Source organism: Colletotrichum tamarilloi (assembly GCF_030869305.1).
Source record: "Colletotrichum tamarilloi strain Tom-12 chromosome Unknown Scaffold_31.1, whole genome shotgun sequence".
In the NCBI taxonomy this organism is placed as follows: Eukaryota; Fungi; Ascomycota; class Sordariomycetes; order Glomerellales; family Glomerellaceae; genus Colletotrichum; species Colletotrichum tamarilloi.
Genome location: NW_026849414.1, coordinates 338,093 through 357,878, shown reverse-complemented (window position 1 = coordinate 357,878; position 19,786 = coordinate 338,093). Strand labels below are relative to the sequence as shown.

Sequence of the window (19,786 nt, the reverse complement as noted above, 5' to 3'; positions counted from 1 at the left end):
ATATAACAAGCTATCGCGTGACTCACGATTATACTACATCTACCCAACATCTCATATAAAATAGCTTAACAAGAGTTTGACTTCTAAGTTCCCGTGTAGTATTACGCGACAGTAGCTGGACCGGCAACGCGGATAACTCGTTTGGGGAAACCCGGGCAGCATGATTTCGGCGGGGTTGCACTAGAACAACAAGGACCCATGTAATGACTGCATTAGAGGGTGGGCATGTTGCCGAAAGGTTCACTCAGCTTGACAATGCCCCGTGGGTTGTGGTAATTAGCGGCTACCAGGCGAATGAGCACCAAGCATGGTGCAAATTCCAGAACGGCACGCCCTGCCCGGTAATTAGGTATTGTTCGCTGAGCCGCTGGCAGGAGACCTAGTGCATTGCCGGTTTTACCCAAAGCCGAATCTCAGCATGACGGGACCCTAATCAGCAAACATGAGGCGCATGGTTGGTCTTATTTCCCCGCAGAACCTCGGCACGCTGTCCTTGTTATGAGGCTAAATTAGTCTTGAGGCTCATTGCCCCTCCTCATCATTACTAATTGCGTTGGCTTTACCGAACCTCGGCCTATGCTCTGCTTTTGAGAACCTAGTCGCTCGCGATCAGACATAGAGAACTTGGAGGGAACATCTCAATTAGCCACTTTCGATTCAAACAACATCGGGTACCTCTTTTGAAGCCTCTCACGGACAGACGCAAGAAAGTATGTGTGACTTTTCGAGATACGGCGGCCCCAGCGAAGAGTGGCTAGCGGTGGAAGCTGGTCTTCCTCCTCCCCAAACCGACCTCTCTCCGTCGGAACGCAAAAATGTCATGAATAAAGTCCGCGATGAGTTGGCAGTGGAAGCCATGAAGCCTATGGCAGACAAAGTCCAAGTACGCGACTGGACAATCCCTACACGTGATGGGGCAACACTCGAAGCCCGAACCTATCGACCCAAGGCGGCGGGTGATGGGCCTCTGCCAGTCTACCTCTATTTCCATGGAGGCGGATTTCTTTTCGGTACCTTGACCTCCGAAGATGCAACTTGTTCTCGCATTGCCATCAGCACAAATGCGCTTGTTGTTAACGTGAACTATCGCCATACGCCTGAATACGTCTACCCAACAGCATGGAATGATGCGGAAGATGCCTTCATCTGGTTGCATGCCAATATCAAGGAGCTCAATGGCGACGCGGCCAAAATTGTCGTTGGAGGTATATCGGCTGGTGGACAGTTGACAGCTTCACTCACACTCGCTCAGCACCTTGGAAAGCTCCCCTCGGGGTTGCCCTCTATCGCAGGCCAGGTTCTGATGATCCCTTGTCTGGCGCATGTTGATTGTTACGATGGTTTGTTGAAGAAGATGAAAAATCCGTCGGTCTCATCGTACCCCGAGAACGAAAGCGCCCCAATCTTGCCGCGACCCATGATCGACCTTTTCGTTGGCCTTCTCAAGGTTGAGAACCCAGACCCCAACGACCTGAGACTTAACCCTGGTAACGCGACACCAGACCAGGTGAAAGGACTACCCCCGACGACGTTTGGAATTTGCGGCTTGGATGCATTGAGAGATGAGGGTTTGCTATACGCCAAGATGCTTACAGAGGCTGGGTGAGTGGCTCTTACGCTTGGGACCCCGGACAAGTGATCGCTGAAATATAGCACAGTGTTCCCACGGATATTCATGTCTACAAGGGCGTTCCTCACGGATTTAGGCGGTTTGGAGACAAGTTATCAGCGTCGAAACACTGGGACGAGACTACGGACAGTGGGATTACTTGGGCGTTGACTAACCCAACGGCCACGGGAGAGTTCAAGATTCATGAACATTAGAAAGGCACCGTTGCTTGAAATAATCTGAAGGACTAGCACTGTTTAAGCTCAAGGCGCGGGGAACTTCAATACATCTAGACGTGAAACAGTTAACAGAAAGCGTATTACCTGTCAGCGCATGTACGTCTTCTGTTGCGATCTTAGAGATTCCACTTTCAACATCCAGAGGTCTTCACTCAGAGGGCTTGATGATTTTGATCAAGGATAAGACACCAGCCTCAGGTTACATAGCACAGCCTCGTTGTACAAACGCGTTGGTAATTGTAAAATGATCTCATGTGTTTGATAAATCCTCAAGTAAATGCCACCTCAGCCAACATTCTCTTACAATCAGATCATCCAAGCACAAAATCAGAATAATTCCTGGCCTTCACCTCGTCGCACCGCTTTCTATAGCCAGGTGCAGGCCCATTATACCGTGTCATAGACCTCTTCTGCTTATGAGCGAGGTTCTTGTTGACACCTGTCATCCAAGAGTCCACCTCGTTAGCCAGAAGACCTTCTCCGCATTTCCATACATGATCCGTCCACATGCGGACACCTTCATCTGTAGCCTCAACAGATGTGATGTTATTGTCTCGAGCATACCGGATGAAGTCTGCAACCCACTCTACGGCATACTCGATGCTGCGGGGGATGTTGCCAAACATCTGGTGCGGTCCCATAACCATGAACATGTTAGGGAATCCCTTGACAGTTAAGCCAAGGAAAGTTTGGATGCCCTCGCTCCAAACATCTGTGAGTTGTTTGCCCCCGATACCTTGGAAGTCTACAGCCCGGAACGATCCAGTGATGGCGTCGAACCCTGTTGCGTAGATAATGACATCAAATTCAAAGTCTTCCTCGCTCGTCTTGATCCCCTTTTCCGTGATGTGATCGATAGGGGTCTCTGTGATATCAACCAAGCGGACATTCGGTCTGTTGAATGCCTCATAGTAGCCGCTTTCAAGCGGGACTCGACGAGTGCCGAAACCGTGATTCTTCGGAATAAGTTTCTCTGCAACTTTGGGGTCGTTGACGCGTTGGCGGATTTTGTTTGCGTGGAAATCACTGTACAGTTTGTTCGCTTCGCGGTTGGTATAAATGTCGCCTGAGATGCCGAGCACCTTTGCAAACCCAGGCTGTGCATAAAGTTCCTCCCAATGGTCCAGGCGCTCTTTTTCTTCCATGTCAAAGACACTTCTTGCGTCACCGACATGTATGAAACACGAGTAAGAGTCCAAGCACTGACGGAAGATCTCAGGATACCGCCTCCGAATATCGGCCATCTCCTTTGGACTAATCTTTGTATTCCGCAGTGGTGCAGTCCAATTGGGCGTCCTCTGGAATACAGTCAAAGAGCCAACTGTCTTGACAATTTCCTGGATCGTCTGGATGGCAGTTGCGCCTGTGCCGATGATGGCCACGCGCTTGCCGTCAAGACTGGCGCCGTCTCCAGGCCAGCGGGCCGTGTGCCATGCTTCTCCCTTGTAGTTGTGAACTCCGGCAATATTTGGCAGAGTGGGTTCGTTGAGAATACCCATCGCTGTCACCAGGTAACGGCATGTGTAAGTGGCACCGTTTCCATCGGTCAAAAGCCAAGACCTTGTGTCTTCCTGGAAGCGAGCTGACCGGATACGCGTGTTGAATTGCATGTCCTTTTTCAGGTCGAACTTCTTGGTGAGGTACTGGATGTAGCGAAGAGTCTCCGTCTGAGGCGAGAAATGCTCAGTCCAATCCCACTCATCCAACACTTCTTGAGAGAAGGAAAATATGTAGGAATAGCTCTCTGAATCAAATCGAGCTCCAGGATATCGGTTCCTACAGTTAAGTTAGCTCAAGTTTCACATATCGTTACTGCAAAGTGGCCATACCAGAACCAAGTGCCTCCTTCAGCAGAACCGGCTTCAAGGACTTTTACTCTCAACCCCAGTTCCCGCACTCGATAAAGTGAAAAGATCCCGCTGAGGCCGCCACCAACTATCAAGACATCGTAATCGAGGTCTTGATTAGCAGATTGGAAGCTTGATGGCGATGTGCCATTGGGCTTCGATTCGGACCCCTGTGCCATGGTTGGTGTAATGCTTTGTGCGAAGTCCTGGCTTGACTTGAACTCTGACGCGCGTCTGTATTCACGACAGTTCCGAATCTGGGCTTGAAGTACTATCGATATAAAAGTATGACTCGATGCTCTGTGGTCTTTTGTGGATTAGGGTGTTTGCACAATTATAATGAACAGTGAGCAACGCAGTTGGTCTAGAGAGATCTGAGGCTTGGAATTGGGTGGAGACGGAAGAGGGGATTCGCGGGGATGCCGGCGGTAGAATGTCACCCAACCTTACCGCGGAAGACAAACAAACTTCGGCTCGGCGCGCTTGGTGGGTTCGGCTACCCCAATCAGGAAAGTGCCGAAATGCTCCAGTTGTAATACCGCAATGCAGCCCTCAGGTGAATTGCCAACCATAGTTAAAGGGGCTAGCAGGCGACTCAGAGTATTCAGACCATGTAAATACTGCCTCCCCCGTTCTTCAGCCGCTACGGTACTGATTACGGCACAAAATGAAGTTGCCGAAGAGGTTTCTCTGCAGCGAGCTGTCGTCAAGTGACTAAACTTTCAGTGTCTACTGAGTACTTAGTGTTCAATGACACAAATGGGATGTGAGGATTCACATGACTTCGGGACACCAAGTCGCGGATTAATAGAGTGCTGGAGCCAAGCGAAAGTTACATAAACGTTGACTCTGCAGGTGCCTTAGTAAGTTTTCAGGACAGTCTGGTGGGTAACTGCAGGACGATGCGTATTCTATAAATTAGGCCCGATAACTACAGCAGCCCCTTCGAGTCCCAATACGACTCTAGGTCGCGAAAGAAAGACCATTTGACTTTCTCCCCCCAGCCGTTTGATTTCCAGTCGTTAAGGTCACTTGGAAAATGAGGCACACCGTCTCTGACTGTCGAGTCATGTGCTATAATGACAAAGATGTTCTCGTCACAATCCAATTCTTGGAGACATCCCACTGTCCTTCCCACCATAGGAAGGTCCAAACCAAACGTTGCATCGAAGAGCGTATCTGTGGAGGCTCTGCCCCGAGACTGCTGGAGCTCGTCCCAAGCGCTGCCAGGACAAAATGCGGTGTCTTCGTGTGGCCGGCAAGGATGTGGAGAGATTGACGCGGGAACGGGCAGATGCTTCGAAGGTCGGAATATTCCTGCGTAGTGACAGACATCACCTCCAAGAAGAATGAATGTGTCCGGACTTTGTGTTGTCCGGGCTAGTCCGCAAAGATGGCCCACGGCATGGCCTGGGCTGTCTAACAGGTAGAACGAGCCGTCTCCAAAGTAGTCGAATGCCGGAAACCGCCCGATGCGAATGGTCTGAGGCCCTTCTTCGAATGAGATTTCTCTCAAGTTCCGGCCACTTGAATGCGTAAGTTTCGATTTATTACAAGTTCTGATTGATCGTATCCAGGGGTGCTTCAACAACTTACGCATAGTCCTTCTCGAGTATAGGAGATTCGGGATTTGCAGGTGCGCCCGGAAGCATCGCCGCCTTGAACCCTGGCCCAACAATCAAGTCGGTTGTTTTCGGGAATGTGGATGGGTCGCCAATATGATCCCAATGCCAGTGGCTACACAGTAGGTTAGAGAACTATAGTAAACCTCATGTAAAGAATGTTTTGAAGGAGAAACAAGACTTTTTCTCTACGTACCTCCAGATTACTGCTTCAACATCCTCCGTAGCAACACCACTTTCTTCCAAAATGTCCGCCACATTTTTCTTCACCTGTATGTCGTAATTTGTTGTTGGCAAGTAACTGGTTATCGAAGGCGCATAGTTGTTGTAATCTTTCTTGATCCCTAGATCCCACACAAGCTTCCGACCTGAAGGATGCTCCAGAAGGAAGCAGAGAGAAGGAGACGTCTTGAAAGTTTCCAGGCCCGGAACATCTGGAGCCATGAAACGCTTGAGGATAGCCGGCCCAAAGTTGACAGGGTTGATCATCTTGACAACCACCGTCTCCCTCCCTCCTGGCAACGTAACAACAGGAGCTTTCAGTGACATGTTGACGCTTCGCTTGTGGATTTACGGGTTTGAAATGTGAGGTGCTGTTAGAATACTAGTCAATGGCAAGCCAACTTTGTCTGACTTCAAGCAGGTCTCAAGTACCTATGCAATTGTTTGTTCGGGTTGTTTGCTTCGGCCATGAGAAAGAAAGCCGTCAATAAGGGGCTTGATAGGAACCACAGAAAGATCTGCCGGCCCCTCAGTAGCGCCGAGCTATGGCCTTGCGGGGGAGAATTTCCAACTTGTTTACGGGCGCTTTCGGCGGTCGGTTACCCCTAAGCGGTGTAGTTGTTCCCCAACATCGCAAGGTTTCTTGTGGCCGGTAACCCGTATTGAATTACCGAGATGCCGTGTCAGTGAGACAGCCACCCAACCCACTGAGTGCCACGCTGTGATCCAGACCCCCGGGATTAGGGGCCACGTTCTCGATGCAGGCCGACTGATCCAGCGCCCTCCCCCAGTCAACTACTCCTGCCTGCATTGCAGTCTGTCCATGGAGAAGTCTCGTTAGCTCGCGGTTCCCCGGATTACAGGTCGCGCTAAGGCAGACCTGCTTCTTTTATAACATTGCCTTGGTTTCCCTCGTACGATGTTGCCATCTGTTCGGGATCCTACAAGTTGACATCCGATTTCAAGTTTCAGCAAACATGTCTGATCCCGCTAAGTCTGCAGAGAGTGTTCAGCAAGTGGAGCGCCCTGAAGGTGTTGCAGAGATGAAGACGAGCGCCGCTGTTGACACAGTCCACAATGACGAGGCACTCAAGGTGCTCGAAGGCTACACCGGCGACTATGAATGGACAGAGAAAGTAGAGAAGAAACTCAGAAGAAAGATAGACTGGAGATTGATGCCAGTGCTATGCATGACATACGGTCTCCAGTATTATGACAAGGCCATGCTTTCGCAGGCGGTAAGTAAAGACTCCGTGCTATCCAGTCAGGTCCTTGACCTTGTGTCCCATCGTGCCGCTAATTTGCTGTTACACAGGCTCTCTTCGGATTGCGAACCGACTTGGACCTGACGGTCGGTGATCGATATTCGATGTCGGCCGCCATCTTTTACCTTGGTTTCATTGTCGGTGCCTATCCGACTATGATTTTGGCCCAACGATTTCCAATCGAGCGAGTCGCCTCGGTTATTGTCACTCTTTGGGGTCTCACCTTGATCCTTACCACTGTATGCAGAAACTATCGCGACCTTTACGCTCAGCGGTTCTGCCTTGGACTACTGGAGAGCGGCATCAGCCCAATGTTTATGCTCATTGTCGGAAGTTGGTACAAGAAGAACGAGCAAGCCATGCGAATGGGGTACGTCAGTCACCTACGACATATAGGCCTGAGAGGTTCGAGGAGAGTTTGAGAGTATACTAACATTCATACACAGTATTTGGTACAGCTGCACGGGCTATGTTTCGATCTTCTCTCCCCTAATCAACTTCGGTTTCGGCAAGCTCAATGGCGGAGTCTCTTCGTGGAGATACATGTTCTACTTTGCCGGGTCGCTGACAATTGTCTGGGGTCTGCTCCTGTACTTTGTCCTCCCTCCCGACCCCATTCGCGCAAAGGGCTTCAACGATAGAGAAAGGTACATCTTGGTAGCCCGGTTGCGAAGCAATAACTCGGGCGTGCGCAACACTCACTACAAGATGGAGCAGGTCGGCGAGCTCGGTCTTGACATCAAGTTTTGGTTGGTTTTCGCCATTGCATTCCTCTGCATGATTGCAAATGGACCCATCTCGACATTTGTTCCCATCATCATCAACGGGTTTGGATTCAGCACTCTCAATTCCCTCTTGCTTACTATGCCGGCGGGTGCATATGGAGGCACTGTACAACTCCTCATGCCTTACCTGGCATACAAGTTCAAGAACTGCCGCACTTGGATTGTGTTTGGTGCTCAGATGGGAACCACTCTCGCTGCCCTGTTGTTGTGGCTATTGCCGCGGTCAGCCAAAGGTGCTCTTCTCTTTGCTGCCTACATTTTGCCATCAGTCGGAGGAGGATATGCCGTTCTTATGGGCCTGCAGATCGCCAACACTTCGGGCTACACCAAAAGGTCAATTGCTTCGTCCGGCCTTTATATTGGGTACTGCCTTGGTATGTCAAATCTGTCTTCGGCTGGACTACAACTTCACGATGGCTAATTCTGCGAGCAGGTAACTTTGTCGGACCCTTGGTCTTTCGGAAGGAAGATGCGCCCAATTATGCTCCTGGCTTCATCGTTGTTGTGATCACGTCTTTGGCTGCAGGAGTTCTCGGTCTTGTCTATCGATTTGTCTGCATTTGGTACAACAAGAAGCGTGACAAGGCAGGCATCATGGAGGGCTTTGACCATGCCTACGAGGACGATCTCACCGACATGAAGGTACGTTTACTTCCTGGCTCTCGAACGGGTTCAAGTATGCTGATCAAGTGGCAGAACCCCCAGTTCAGATACATCCTCTAGGTGGATATCGCGTCGGTTCTCCTTTTTATCACGGAGATTTTAACTATTGCTTTCTGCTGCCTGTGTTGTTTTGATGTGATGCTCTTTGTAATGGAGGAACGGAACGTGGTCAATCCAGAATGGTTTAGTTACACCAGAATATTACCGAGTTCCCTGAATACACCATCCGCTCTTTGAAGAGTTCTGCAAATTCACATTCGGCCATGCAAAATGCCATTTACAGAAGTAGATCTTGTGAAAATCGTGATTTCGAAAACCTGGTCACTACAGTCGTGAACAATGACTGGAGACACTCGTGACTCTCGTGTAGCCTATTAGCGTTCCATCTCAGCATTGGAGACGAGTTGAACAGCAACAGTACTTGAACAAGAGACACGCTTCAAGTCAAAGTCTGCTTCCGAAGTGTCCGGTTCGTACGACTCACGTGGCAGTTTAAGTGAGATGCTAGGAATCGGTGGTTCTGTCCGATTATCTCTGCTGGAACCACAGCCACCAGCCACCCAAACTGAACCCCACGACGTGGGAACGCCATCCTCGATGTGGAAAGCCACGTACGAATCACATTTTGTTCTCAGGCTCCATCACCCAATGGTTCGAAGCCCCATCGACCTAGTAAACCCCCTAAGATATTAGCCTGGGGTCCCCCAAGTGTCCCTCCTTCGCGCCCCCTCTCCTCCCTTGTCTGACATCCCCCCCCAACAATCCAAGATCCTTCACTAATTAATAGCACGCAAGCGTGACAGGGTGCTGGAGCCTGGGCACCTAGTGACTAGGTACCCCGTTCCCCGCATTTCTCCGCAGCCGGCCCAAGCTCCAGCGCTCCCTCTCCGCCCTCTCGGGTTCTGGGCCCAGGCTCAGATGCAGACTTCCCTCATCTCACTGTAACCTCATCTCAAATCCGTTCAAGGGAGTGTCAGGATTAGACTTTGTCTTTCGTCAACAACCTTGCCTGAACGATCTGTTCAAATCCCACGAGTTGCCATGCCGGAGACGATCAGTGAATGGCTCCCTTTCGATGCCTCGCAGCCCAAGCGCCGGCGAGCTGAGCTCGTCTGTGTGGTTTGCCACGGCAAAAAGGTCAAATGCGACCTTCAGGTTTGTCTGAGAGACGCGCAATATTTTCGAATTGCTCTGACCATACTCAGGCCAGGACCTCTGAAGGCTACGATAGCTGTACGAATTGTGACGTCTGGGAGAAGGAATGCCATCTTCGCCCTTCGAAGCGTACAAAACGGCGACGTCTTGTACGGCCAGGCCATTCAAGTCGTGTCCCGACACCACCAGCGACATCGGCTTCTGGTGATGAAGGAATCGTATCACAAACAGACGCGGTTGCCGATGCCATTCATGTTCTATCCACAGGCTTCAATGATTTTGTTCCGCCGCCTCCGCCTTCCCGCTCTCGCCACTCAATATCAGAGCAGCATAGACATGCCTCATCCCCGCATTCAGCTGCTCCGGCTGTCCGATCTCAGGAAATTCACCTCGCACCGTCGCCATCACAGAGGTCACAGAGCAGTGATGCACGCACTGAAGGTGTTGCTGAGAGCCACACTGGTGATATAGACACTGGATTCTTACAGGTCTATGCACCTGAGAATCAGTCTGACGCTGAGAAACAGGCATTGAAGGCGTGCCTAGACCACAAGTACAGTCTCTCAAATCCACATGAGCAGGATCTCCAGGAAAGCTTTGCCGAGACCTATTTCGAATACTGTTATGCCTGGTGTCCAGTTCTGGATTCAGACACCCTTGCCAGCGATATTGCGCGATCTCCTCTCCTTGCAAATGCGTTAGCAACTGCCGCAAGCAACGTGCAGCCACCACTGGTGCCGTATGAAGGACCGGCCGAGTATTACAAGAAGGCACGCACAATATTCTACGAAGATGAAGAGGCAGATGGTTTGACTACACTCATGGCCGTTTCTCTATTCTACTGGTGGGCTCCACGGCCCCCAAGCACAGTTCATCGGCATTCATCATGGTGGTGGACGTCCGTCCTCATTCGTCATGCGCAGCAAATGAATCTACACCGTGAGCCAACAGCGAGTCAAATCGTTTCGGGCAACTTGAACCTAGGATTACGAAGGAGAATCTGGTGGACGGCATTTGTAAGTGGCTTGGAAACAACCGTCTCCCCCGTCAAGCTTTTTGCTAAGAGATATGCTAGGCTCGGGAACGTTTGACTGCGTTGTGTCAGAGTAAGCCAGCCATCATCGATCTCGATGACTGCAATATACAAGAACCCACCCTATCCGACTTTCCAAGCGATCTCAGATCTCAGAGGAAAGGAGAGATATTTATATACTGGGTTCGCCTTTGTGTCATCATCGGGAGGATTGCAAAAACACTCTCACGTTCGACGCTGCCTACGGCAGAAATATCACCAGACCACCACAGACAGGAGTTGGTGGACTGGGTCAACTCTCTTCCTCCTCACCTGCAACTTCCCATCGGCTCAGCTCGCACTCAGAACTTTGACAAAGACGTGCATCAGTTACATCTTCCATATCTCACCACCATCATTGTCCTTCATCTCAAACGCTCAGCCAACACTCTGCCAGAAGCACTTCCTCCGGCCATATTAGCAGCATCCTGCATTGCCAGAATATTGCGCGATATCTTATCTCGAGGCAACACTCGCTTTTTGATGGCAATCACCTGCTGGTACACTGGAACGGCATTCATACCACTACTTCAGGCCTGTCAAATCCCGCACTTAGCGAAAGATGCCAATGACTGTCTTGACATCCTCGTGAGGGCAGCAGACCAGCTTCAGATCATGTGGGGTTCCGCGAACGTCATCAGGCAGGGCTTCTCACGTCTGAGGGGTACCAACTCAGGCGCGATACGAGTTACAAGGCCGGGGGCAGAGAATATTGAGCCCATCCATGGTGAAACTGGCGTTGTCATTTCCGATCCACCAAATGTCGAGGCAGTCCCATTGGACAGAGGAGGTTTCGATGACTTTGACTGGACTGCCCTGTTCCCATTCGCTACACAACATACTGGAGGAATCGCTGACAGTCTGTTGACTGGTCGGGCCCATGGCACAGCAACAAGGGGTTTCCCGTCTCCGGATAATGCGCTATTCCATGAGACACTCGTTAATCAGTTTGAGGATTTGTTCGAACCTTTTGTAGATTACCGTCTGGACTTTATGGTCCCTGGATGAAAGCCACGAAGGCGGGTCGATACAGGCTTTGCACATAGTGACTGGAGTAAGCTAAGGTACTAGTAGTCTGACAATGGAAATGAATCAATACTGCCAGCGCATCGGACTGAACAATTAAACACTCTGTTACTGAAAATGCTAGTACTAATCTAATGATTCGACCTCGGCTCGGAGCATGGACTCAAACCTTGCCCAAAACTTCGGCTTTCTCTACATACCAAGACAAGTCGCTCTTTGAATCCATTTCCCATTCCGTAAACCCGTTGCCCATGAACCTAAAAGGATTTGATGTACGATAGCAAATGTTGAAATCTTCACCGCGGATGTTGCTGAGCATCCGGTTGAAAAGGTGAGCACTGCCACCGAACAGAGCTGTAACCCTGCCATCGACACGGTTCCTCTTGTACCAACTCTTGCAGCCACCGCTCCATACAAGTGTCTTGTGTACCTGGTCGCTGTACTTGATAAACGCATCAACAACCTCTTGCTTGGGCTCAACGTATTTGATGTCCTCTGTAGCCATTTTCTTCACCCACTTCACAAAGTAGTCTCCTGTCCAGTTCAGAGACTCCACTAAGGACCCATGGCCACCTAGGCAGTTGGGTCCCATCATCATGAAGTAGTTGGGATAGTCTGGTACAGCAACTGAGACATAGGAATCAGGGTCCTCAGCCCATCTCGTGGCAAGGTCGATGTTCTCCTTTCCAACAATTGGGTATCTTGGACGATGGGAGACGTCAAAACCAGTTGCACAGACAACTAGAGACCTGTCAGGTACGCCGCAAAACAGACACTTCATGTCATAGTAGATAGTCTTTTTACTTACTGACGTCACACTCATAGAACTTGCCATCAGCTGTGTGAACACCATTCTTCGAAACGCTGGTGATGGCACTGTTGGTGATGTTGCAGTTTGGTCGCAAGAATGACTCGAGGTAGCCGGGCCCAGGCGTGATGCGCCGGCACCCCAACTCCCATTTTGGAATGAGCTTCTCGCACAGCTCGGGGTCATGGCCTAGCTTTTCTGCCATTTGCGCTGCTGCCAATCTCATGCCCTCTTTGTTGTTCTCGCCCTTCATGAAGATGTAGAAGGACTTGTTGGTGCGTGAAATAATTCCCTTCCTGTGCTCGAGGTGGTACTCTGGATCATGGAACTTCTTCCTCTCCTCGTCAGTGTATCGTGGGTTGGGATCCGGGTCATCCCTCCCAAGGTGCTTGGATGGAGGAGCGCGATAGTATACCCAAGCAGGTCCTCGGATGAAGTTCAGCACATCCGTACCAGGTAGCTTGGCCATTTGAGGAACGATCTGAATGCCAGAAGAGCCGTTTCCAATGACAGCAATTCGTTTGTTGGAGTAGTCAAAATCGTGATCCCAGCGAGCGGAGTGAGTAATGTGGCCCTCAAAATCTCGTAGACCCGGGACGTCTGGCCAGGATTCGTGAACAAGTACACCTTGGGCAGAGATCAGGACGTGACAGAATTCATCACGCTGTTCACCCTGGTGTTCTACCGTAACTTTCCACTGGCCAAGCTCTTCCTGCCATGTAGCGCCAACAACCTTGGTGTTCAACTGAAGATCACGATCAAGATTCCACTTCTTGACTGTGTCTTTCATGTATTGGAGGATTTCAGCTCCACTGGCGTAAAAACGACTCCAGTCTGGGTTGGGGTCAAATGGAAATGCCTAAAGACATGATTAGCCCACGGAGGCTTCGTTGAATGCTTGACGCAGGGTACTCACATAAATGTGCGCTGGAACATCGCACTGCACGCCGGGATAGTTGTTGACAAGCCAGGTACCACCGACCTCGCTATGCGCCTCAAAAATTGTGTGTTCAACGATGTCTCGCATCTCTGGAAACCTGTGCTGAAACTTATGGGCCATGAGGAGTCCGGAGAAGCCAGCACCAATGGTGAATACTTTGATCTTCCGTGGGGTGTAGGCGAATTTGGTGTCGAGCTTGAAAGGATCGTCGCTGACGCCATTGTGATTGCTTACTGAAGGTTGTTGCGGAAATTTCGCATTGCCCTGGACAACCTCTGGTAGTTCTGGTGCCGGCATTCGTGGCACATCATTGGGAACGCGAGATGTTGCAACTGGGCCAGGGTCGACCGGTGCGGTGGCCGGTGCTTCGACGGAAGCAGTCATGTTAATAAGAGGGCAATGTTAAAAGATGCTGTAAGGCCTCAAGGAAATGCGAAAGCTAAGGTTGACCCAGGCGGTTCAATAGAACAGGAGCACACGATGTCAAGTGGTTGAGCGGAAAGGTGAAGTCTCTGATGAGCAATCCTCTTCCTCGTCTTTATGGTTGAGAGATGTTGTGTGAAGACACACGCTCCGCTCCAGTGATCTCCGAGATAGCCCAGTCCGCATTATCTTTATTGGACCCGGCACATACTATGGCAATTCCAACGGAGAATGGCCTCATCGGATTAACATGATTCTCAGCTAAACGATTGTGCCAGTCGCGCTATAGACTCATTAGGCCTAACCGTCCTCTTAGGGTTGCCGTGTCTAAGGTTGCCGAAGCCTACACGCCAAATCAACCATCTTCAGAATTGCCATCGGCTATCCCAAAACGGGTTCCCAGCGGGGGATCCAGGGGGTTTGGGGCAATGGCCGGGAGCTTGGGGGCGTTCACAGGTCTAATGCTTACTCCAATTTTCCCCTCCCTCCTGTCTCGGCCCCGGTTGTGTAGAGCCGGGAACACCAGGTAACATCGTACATTTGAAAGAGACAAAGACATCGATTAAGAGCTTGGGCTTCTGCACATCATCAGAATACTCGAACGTTTGAAGTATATTCGATTCCATACTGAACGCTCAAACTCTTCTCGTCTCTCCCTCACTAGTTTCTTCCCTGACGAGTCGATCTAAGCTCTTAGCTCAAGACACATCGCAGCTATGCCCCTCCCACAGTACACCTACAACGGTCCAATCGACCACACTATCATCCCTGATCGCCACAACGTCAAGGGAAAATCAGTCATTATCACGGGCGGTGCCAATGGCATGGGCGAGACATGTGTGCGAGCCTTCGTCGCAGCCGGTGCTTTTGTTACGTTCGGCGATGTCAATGCCAGGGGCAAAGACATCGAGAAAGAGCTGAATGCAAACGGCGCGTGTTGTACGTTTTTGGAGTGCGATATCAGGGACTGGAATCAGCAGAAGGCAATGTTCGAGACCGCCAAAAGCCAAAGTCCTTCCAAAAGCGTAGACATCGTCATTGCGAACGCTGGTATTAGTCGAAGTTCGGGGGACAGCCTATGGAATCTGGATGATCCAAACGGAGAGCCGGTCAAGCCTAATCTCAATATCGTTGATGTCAACCTCAAGGGCTCCTTCTACACATGGAAACTCGCAGTGCACTACTTCAGACAACAGCCAGAAACCGACGACAGGGACAGATGCTTCATTATCACAGGAAGCATGGTTGGATGGATCGACTCCCCCGGGAATTGGGAGTACACCTCTACCAAGTACGGTCTCCATGGGTTCATGAGAACTGCCAGACGCTCTAGTTGGGAGCAAGGCATCCGGATCGTCTACGTAGCTCCGTGCTGGATCAAGAGTGCGATTCGTACTGCCGAGTATGAGAAATGGTTGATTGACCACGGAGTCGAATTTGGGGAGCAAGAGGATGTTGCCAACTGCATGATGAGAGTTGCTTGCGACAAGTCTATCAACGGTCAGTCCCAGAAACCAAACTATTTGCAAGCTTACCCTCTAACAGAATCTATGTTACAGGACGCTCGTTGATGATTACACCAAGAACTGTTGCGAAGGAGGGCTACATGGATATTGACCGAGACGACTACAAGGATGTTCCAGAAGACCGATACCTAGACAAGGTGCAGAAGGCTCAACTAGTCATAATCGAGGACAAATGGAGAGACGATTACAAGGTTAGAGTGTACAAAGATTAATGTAGAACCAGCGGACCGTCTTCGAAGCACTATTTCCCATCTTCTTCGCAAGCAAGTTGTGCAACTATCAGCCACGCAACTAGGCTCAAGGGCGCCAATCGAAAGATATCTAGACTGAGAGGCCTTCCTGACTACTTTGTGCGGCTCGAGTTCATGCTTTCTGGCCGGTCTGTATATAAGAATCATCTTCTTGACAGTGATTCTGATTCTAACTCAGCTGGTGGAGATTCGGATGCGAGCTCAACCGGGTTTGGCTTGACTGGGAGCTCGTGGCGGTACTGGAGTTGAGCCGATGAAGCCGGCCAATTCTTGGCGTTTTGCTTCTCGAGGCTTGCTTCAAACTTCGCTGTTTCTGTGTTCCTCTTCTTTTTCTTGTACCAAAAGAAGGCAGCCACGATGCCAACTATCGCCAGACCGACACCTCCACCCACAGCGCCACCAATGATCCCATTTCGATTGTCCCAAGTTGAGTTGGTGTTGCTTGTGGCGGATTCGGCAGGATTCGATGGGGTAATTAGAGATGTTGAGCTTGCATCAGCAGAATGAGACGCAGAGGTGATCGCAGAAGTGATCGCAGAAGAGATCGCGGATGTGATTCCAACTGTCGCTAGAGAGGTTGTGAGGGCAATCGTGCTGGACGAAGAAGCGGCAGAGGAGGTGATTATTTTGCCATCGACGATGTACACTCCTCTCCCAGCCATGCAGCAGATTGAGGCATTCTGGCCCTCGCCGCAGCAATAGCTGCCATCGCTACATTTGGTAATAACAACATCCATTCCGCTTCCTGGTATACCGTCGTCTGATTCTTGGTGGTTGTCAGCACTCACGTCGCTCTCACTAGTCAGTTGCTTTCTGAGACAGCCAGTGTCTGACAATTGAAATTCCGTGTTACTATGCTTGATTTCTGAAGAAAGGAAGCTTACCGTAATCATCTGTGACACACAGTTTCAAACATTTGGGTGATTCCCAAGTAGGGTCTGTACAGCTTTCCCGCCAGAGTTGCTTGTGCTCCTCATTCCAACACAGGCCATCCGCCTGACACTTGTCTCCTGCGATATTGCAACACATACCGTGTCCAGAACTTTCGCAAGACGCATACTTTTGGATGTTGGCGTTGGTCAAATCATGTCTGTTGGTACCGTTGGGCACGAAACATGCCCCTTGGCCGGCAACCGTCCGGATTAGAGTCGTGAGAATAGCTGCGAGAACATGAAGCATGGTGACTGACAATGGGGCGTATGGCAACTTCTTCTGTGTAGAGTATGAAGAAAGAGTGATCAAAACGGATGAGAATGAAAATTCCAGGCTGAAATTGGAGACCCATATCGCCGTATGTAGCTGTGCGGCGTGGAGTGGCTGTGAGATGTACATCGGACTCCATAAGTAAGATGCAATTACCTCCAGCTTAATGTCGTCGCAACAAGGTGGTTGTCGATACGCCGAATCAAGAAGAGTCTTCGAAATTTCTTCCCCACTGTATAGAAATCCTTATTTCTCGGCGCCTATTTCCTATTTGCTGGTGACCCTAGTAGTTGCTTTGTTTGCTCGTTGGTTGCGACCAGTATACATCACATTTTTTTTTTGCAAATTAGGCTCTTGCTCCAGTGCGAACCCCATGCAAACTGGTGTACTGTGCTGACTGCCAAGAGCTGGGTTTTCTTCTTTGAGTAGGAAAGCCGCGTGATCCAGTCTGAAATGGGAACGTTTAAGTAGCCCATTGTGCCTCATTGAGTGTCTTTTAGAGGATCAAAAAAATTGACGTGGATTTATCACGAATGCATGCGGGCCGTCCCTTATAAGTTACCCATCAGGCACCTGACCTATCATGTACACTTGAGCGGCATTGAGCGGCAATGCCCACACTTCAGCGTGGCAACTGACACTCAGAATGAGGTAAGTGGGTAATGGTGAGCATGTCTTGGCTGGTGCCTATCAACTTAAGGGCTTGCCAATTGGCAGCAGGAGACTATCAGCCGGGCCAGAGCACCATTAGCAGCTTGACGGGTTCAGCAACTTAGTGGACTATACACAGATGAAAGACCATATCTGATCATAAGATTTATTTGAAATTTCGGCGTAGGACAACGGCAATAGTTCGTTGGTGATTCTGTGGGTGTTGAACGTCCGGGAAAGGCTCAAGAAAAATGACCAAACTGCTCTTGGATTGTTAACCCCCACACTCGATTAGCAAATGCTTTATCTCAGAGGGCCTGCGAGATGGGGAACGAATGAAAGCTCTTCTACTATGTTGGCGGATATGACTGGTCGGGATTCTGCGCCGGCTATCCGTAATCCAACCCTACATTGTATAGCAACCGTGATCGTCAAGTCACTGATCACAATAAGATTTAGACGTAGTGGAACCTGAGGGAAACACTCAACAAACTTTGATGAAAATAGCGTAAAATTAAGCTCTTAGTAGGCATTCGAGGCAGGACGTTCTACAAGATTCACCTCACGAGTCATAAAGGTGGCGATTGATCAATGAGAGGGAAGATGCTCGAGGCGTCGATGTCCTAGTTTCGATTCAGTGGTACGAAGACGGTCGGTCTTGTTGATGGTATGAATCATCGCATGGCAAAGTCACGTTGATTGCAGTACTCTTTATTGACAGCTTTCTTCGCGGTCATTGATGCAAATGTGCAACTGTGTAGCGGATCGTACATAGCCACAGTCATAGCCTGGCGTCAGCTCGAAGGCCCGAGCTGTAGGTAATTGCCCAGGAAATAGGGCGTTCGTCCAAGAAATACCCAATTGAGATTACTAGACTTGACTCAGGATTGCCGATAATGTTTACCGGTCAAGGTCGGTACGAATTCAAAGCCACACTCAAGATTGAACTTTCATGTAGAAGCCACCAACTTGCTGGAGGCTTCGATCCATGTTCTTTCCCTCAGCCCTTCTACAGTGGGCCGCTCCCGGTGGGATATAAGGTAGTAGCGGGGCATTACGATTATTTTAGGTCATGTTCAAAAAGTCACCTGTCATGTACCGGGCATCACAACCCACTCACTATGCACAGGTAAATTAGGTAGGGAGAATGCTACCTGATCGCTGATCAAATTCACGTAAATGCAGGCGCCAAACCAAGGACTAGCGCCTCTACTCTGGAGGTTTCACACAAGACTATGATACACTCCCCTTGTGTCTTCCGGTTTTCTACCGGCAGATGGATATAACCAAATTGCTTGAGACCCTTGATATATCACGTGAATCTTTACTTCCATGAGATGTCCCAAGCATTCAATCTTGGTTAATCCATTAGGTAGCTGAAGTAGAAAGAATCAGAAAAATTGGACTGAGGAACAGAATCTTGAAGGCTTCACTCGAGCCGGGTCGGTGCTGCCGAGGAGACACCAAAAATATGTCGGCGGTGCCGGATTGCCGGCCCACCTTGGCGCCGCGTCAATGTGCCGTTCGGGCCGGCCCCACCGAGGCACCAGCCACGCGTCGACCGCGAGCCAAGTTGGACGATGAAGTCACCGTGGAGCTAGGCGTAGCACCAGACGGCACTTCTACCGTTCACTGGCTTGGGATCTGATTTACTGAGTACAACTTTGGGGCTACGGGGACGGTGAGAACCTTGCTCCTTGAGCTACCAAACAACGACTTTTCGTGGAATGCGCCACACCGAGCTCCCCTGCTGACGTGTTTTGACCACCATAGCGCTCTCAGCCATGTTCATGACGTGACACTATTCGACATGGCCAGGAATTGGGACAAGCCAAGTATGTCGTGTGCCCAGAAGTCGTAACGGGTAGGATTGATATAAGGCTGCCTACCATCGTGATGGAACACTAAGTACAGTGCACTCAGCTCACAATACTTCTCTATCTACACAGACTCTCCGTCCGTCAGCCAATTCGCCCACATCATCCACCAGCAGAGATTCAGACGACTCAGTAATTTTACTATCAATACTGCACCCGTCTACCTAAGCAATGGTTGGTCTCCCCTTGAAGTCCACTTCTTGATGGCAATATATTGACTAAGGAACCAGGCTGGACGCGGAAGACGCCTTGCCACTGGCGCCATCATCGGCATTGCTATTGCCGGCTTTATCTTTATTGCTTTCTGGGTCCTATGCTGCTACTGCTGCTGCTTCCGAAACAAACGTAAGCAGCGCGGTCGTCAACCGCATCCAGTCGGCGGCGGAGGTGGAGGCATGTTCTCTCGCTTCGGTCGCCAGCGCCGCGGCGGTCCGGCAATGATGGAGTCCGGCTACGGACACGGGCCAGGTTACGGGCATGGTCATCAAGGTCACCACGGCGTGGCGAGACCAGCACCAACACACGGTTACAGATAAAGGGCAGACGACCGCGGGTGAACGTCAAACAATATGGAGTACCATCACTTAGAAGGAGAATGGGAA

The 19,786-nt window shown here is 50.3% G+C and overlaps 9 protein-coding genes across 9 annotated transcripts; 5 read left to right on the top strand and 4 right to left on the bottom strand.

Moving 5' to 3' along the window:
• Positions 1 to 203: 203 nt before the first annotated feature.
• CTAM01_08740 (uncharacterized protein) lies at positions 204 to 1,824 on the top strand (the record flags this gene model as incomplete). Its single annotated transcript, XM_060524760.1, has 3 exons — positions 204 to 349; positions 730 to 1,602; positions 1,659 to 1,824. 3 exons carry the CDS (start codon positions 204 to 206, stop codon positions 1,822 to 1,824), a joined length of 1,185 nt encoding a protein of 394 aa, XP_060380707.1.
• Positions 1,825 to 2,159: 335 nt separating this feature from the next.
• Positions 2,160 to 3,874, bottom strand: CTAM01_08739 (phenylacetone monooxygenase; the record flags this gene model as incomplete). Its single annotated transcript, XM_060524759.1, has 2 exons — positions 2,160 to 3,624; positions 3,678 to 3,874. 2 exons carry the CDS (start codon positions 3,872 to 3,874, stop codon positions 2,160 to 2,162), a joined length of 1,662 nt encoding a protein of 553 aa, XP_060380706.1.
• Positions 3,875 to 5,287: 1,413 nt separating this feature from the next.
• CTAM01_08738 (metallo-beta-lactamase superfamily protein) lies at positions 5,288 to 5,866 on the bottom strand (the record flags this gene model as incomplete). Its single annotated transcript, XM_060524758.1, has 2 exons — positions 5,288 to 5,432; positions 5,514 to 5,866. The coding sequence occupies 2 exons, from the start codon at positions 5,864 to 5,866 to the stop codon at positions 5,288 to 5,290; spliced, it is 498 nt and encodes a 165-aa protein (XP_060380705.1).
• A 650-nt stretch (positions 5,867 to 6,516) lies between these two features.
• On the top strand, positions 6,517 to 8,312 carry CTAM01_08737 (allantoate permease; the record flags this gene model as incomplete). Its single annotated transcript, XM_060524757.1, has 5 exons — positions 6,517 to 6,777; positions 6,855 to 7,174; positions 7,251 to 7,963; positions 8,023 to 8,231; positions 8,286 to 8,312. The coding sequence occupies 5 exons, from the start codon at positions 6,517 to 6,519 to the stop codon at positions 8,310 to 8,312; spliced, it is 1,530 nt and encodes a 509-aa protein (XP_060380704.1).
• A 981-nt stretch (positions 8,313 to 9,293) lies between these two features.
• CTAM01_08736 (uncharacterized protein) lies at positions 9,294 to 11,487 on the top strand (the record flags this gene model as incomplete). The annotated part of the gene is made up of 3 exons (XM_060524756.1): positions 9,294 to 9,407; positions 9,458 to 10,423; positions 10,483 to 11,487. 3 exons carry the CDS (start codon positions 9,294 to 9,296, stop codon positions 11,485 to 11,487), a joined length of 2,085 nt encoding a protein of 694 aa, XP_060380703.1.
• Positions 11,488 to 11,668: 181 nt separating this feature from the next.
• CTAM01_08735 (cyclohexanone 1,2-monooxygenase) lies at positions 11,669 to 13,637 on the bottom strand (the record flags this gene model as incomplete). The annotated part of the gene is made up of 3 exons (XM_060524755.1): positions 11,669 to 12,246; positions 12,314 to 13,172; positions 13,230 to 13,637. The coding sequence occupies 3 exons, from the start codon at positions 13,635 to 13,637 to the stop codon at positions 11,669 to 11,671; spliced, it is 1,845 nt and encodes a 614-aa protein (XP_060380702.1).
• Positions 13,638 to 14,392: 755 nt separating this feature from the next.
• On the top strand, positions 14,393 to 15,414 carry CTAM01_08734 (AdhA; the record flags this gene model as incomplete). The annotated part of the gene is made up of 2 exons (XM_060524754.1): positions 14,393 to 15,176; positions 15,236 to 15,414. The coding sequence occupies 2 exons, from the start codon at positions 14,393 to 14,395 to the stop codon at positions 15,412 to 15,414; spliced, it is 963 nt and encodes a 320-aa protein (XP_060380701.1).
• Positions 15,415 to 15,596: 182 nt separating this feature from the next.
• CTAM01_08733 (uncharacterized protein) lies at positions 15,597 to 16,785 on the bottom strand (the record flags this gene model as incomplete). Its single annotated transcript, XM_060524753.1, has 2 exons — positions 15,597 to 16,282; positions 16,485 to 16,785. 2 exons carry the CDS (start codon positions 16,783 to 16,785, stop codon positions 15,597 to 15,599), a joined length of 987 nt encoding a protein of 328 aa, XP_060380700.1.
• A 2,626-nt stretch (positions 16,786 to 19,411) lies between these two features.
• On the top strand, positions 19,412 to 19,720 carry CTAM01_08732 (uncharacterized protein; the record flags this gene model as incomplete). The annotated part of the gene is made up of 1 exon (XM_060524752.1): positions 19,412 to 19,720. A coding segment is annotated over one exon (309 nt), but the record flags the coding sequence as incomplete, so codon positions are not given.
• Positions 19,721 to 19,786: the final 66 nt, after the last annotated feature.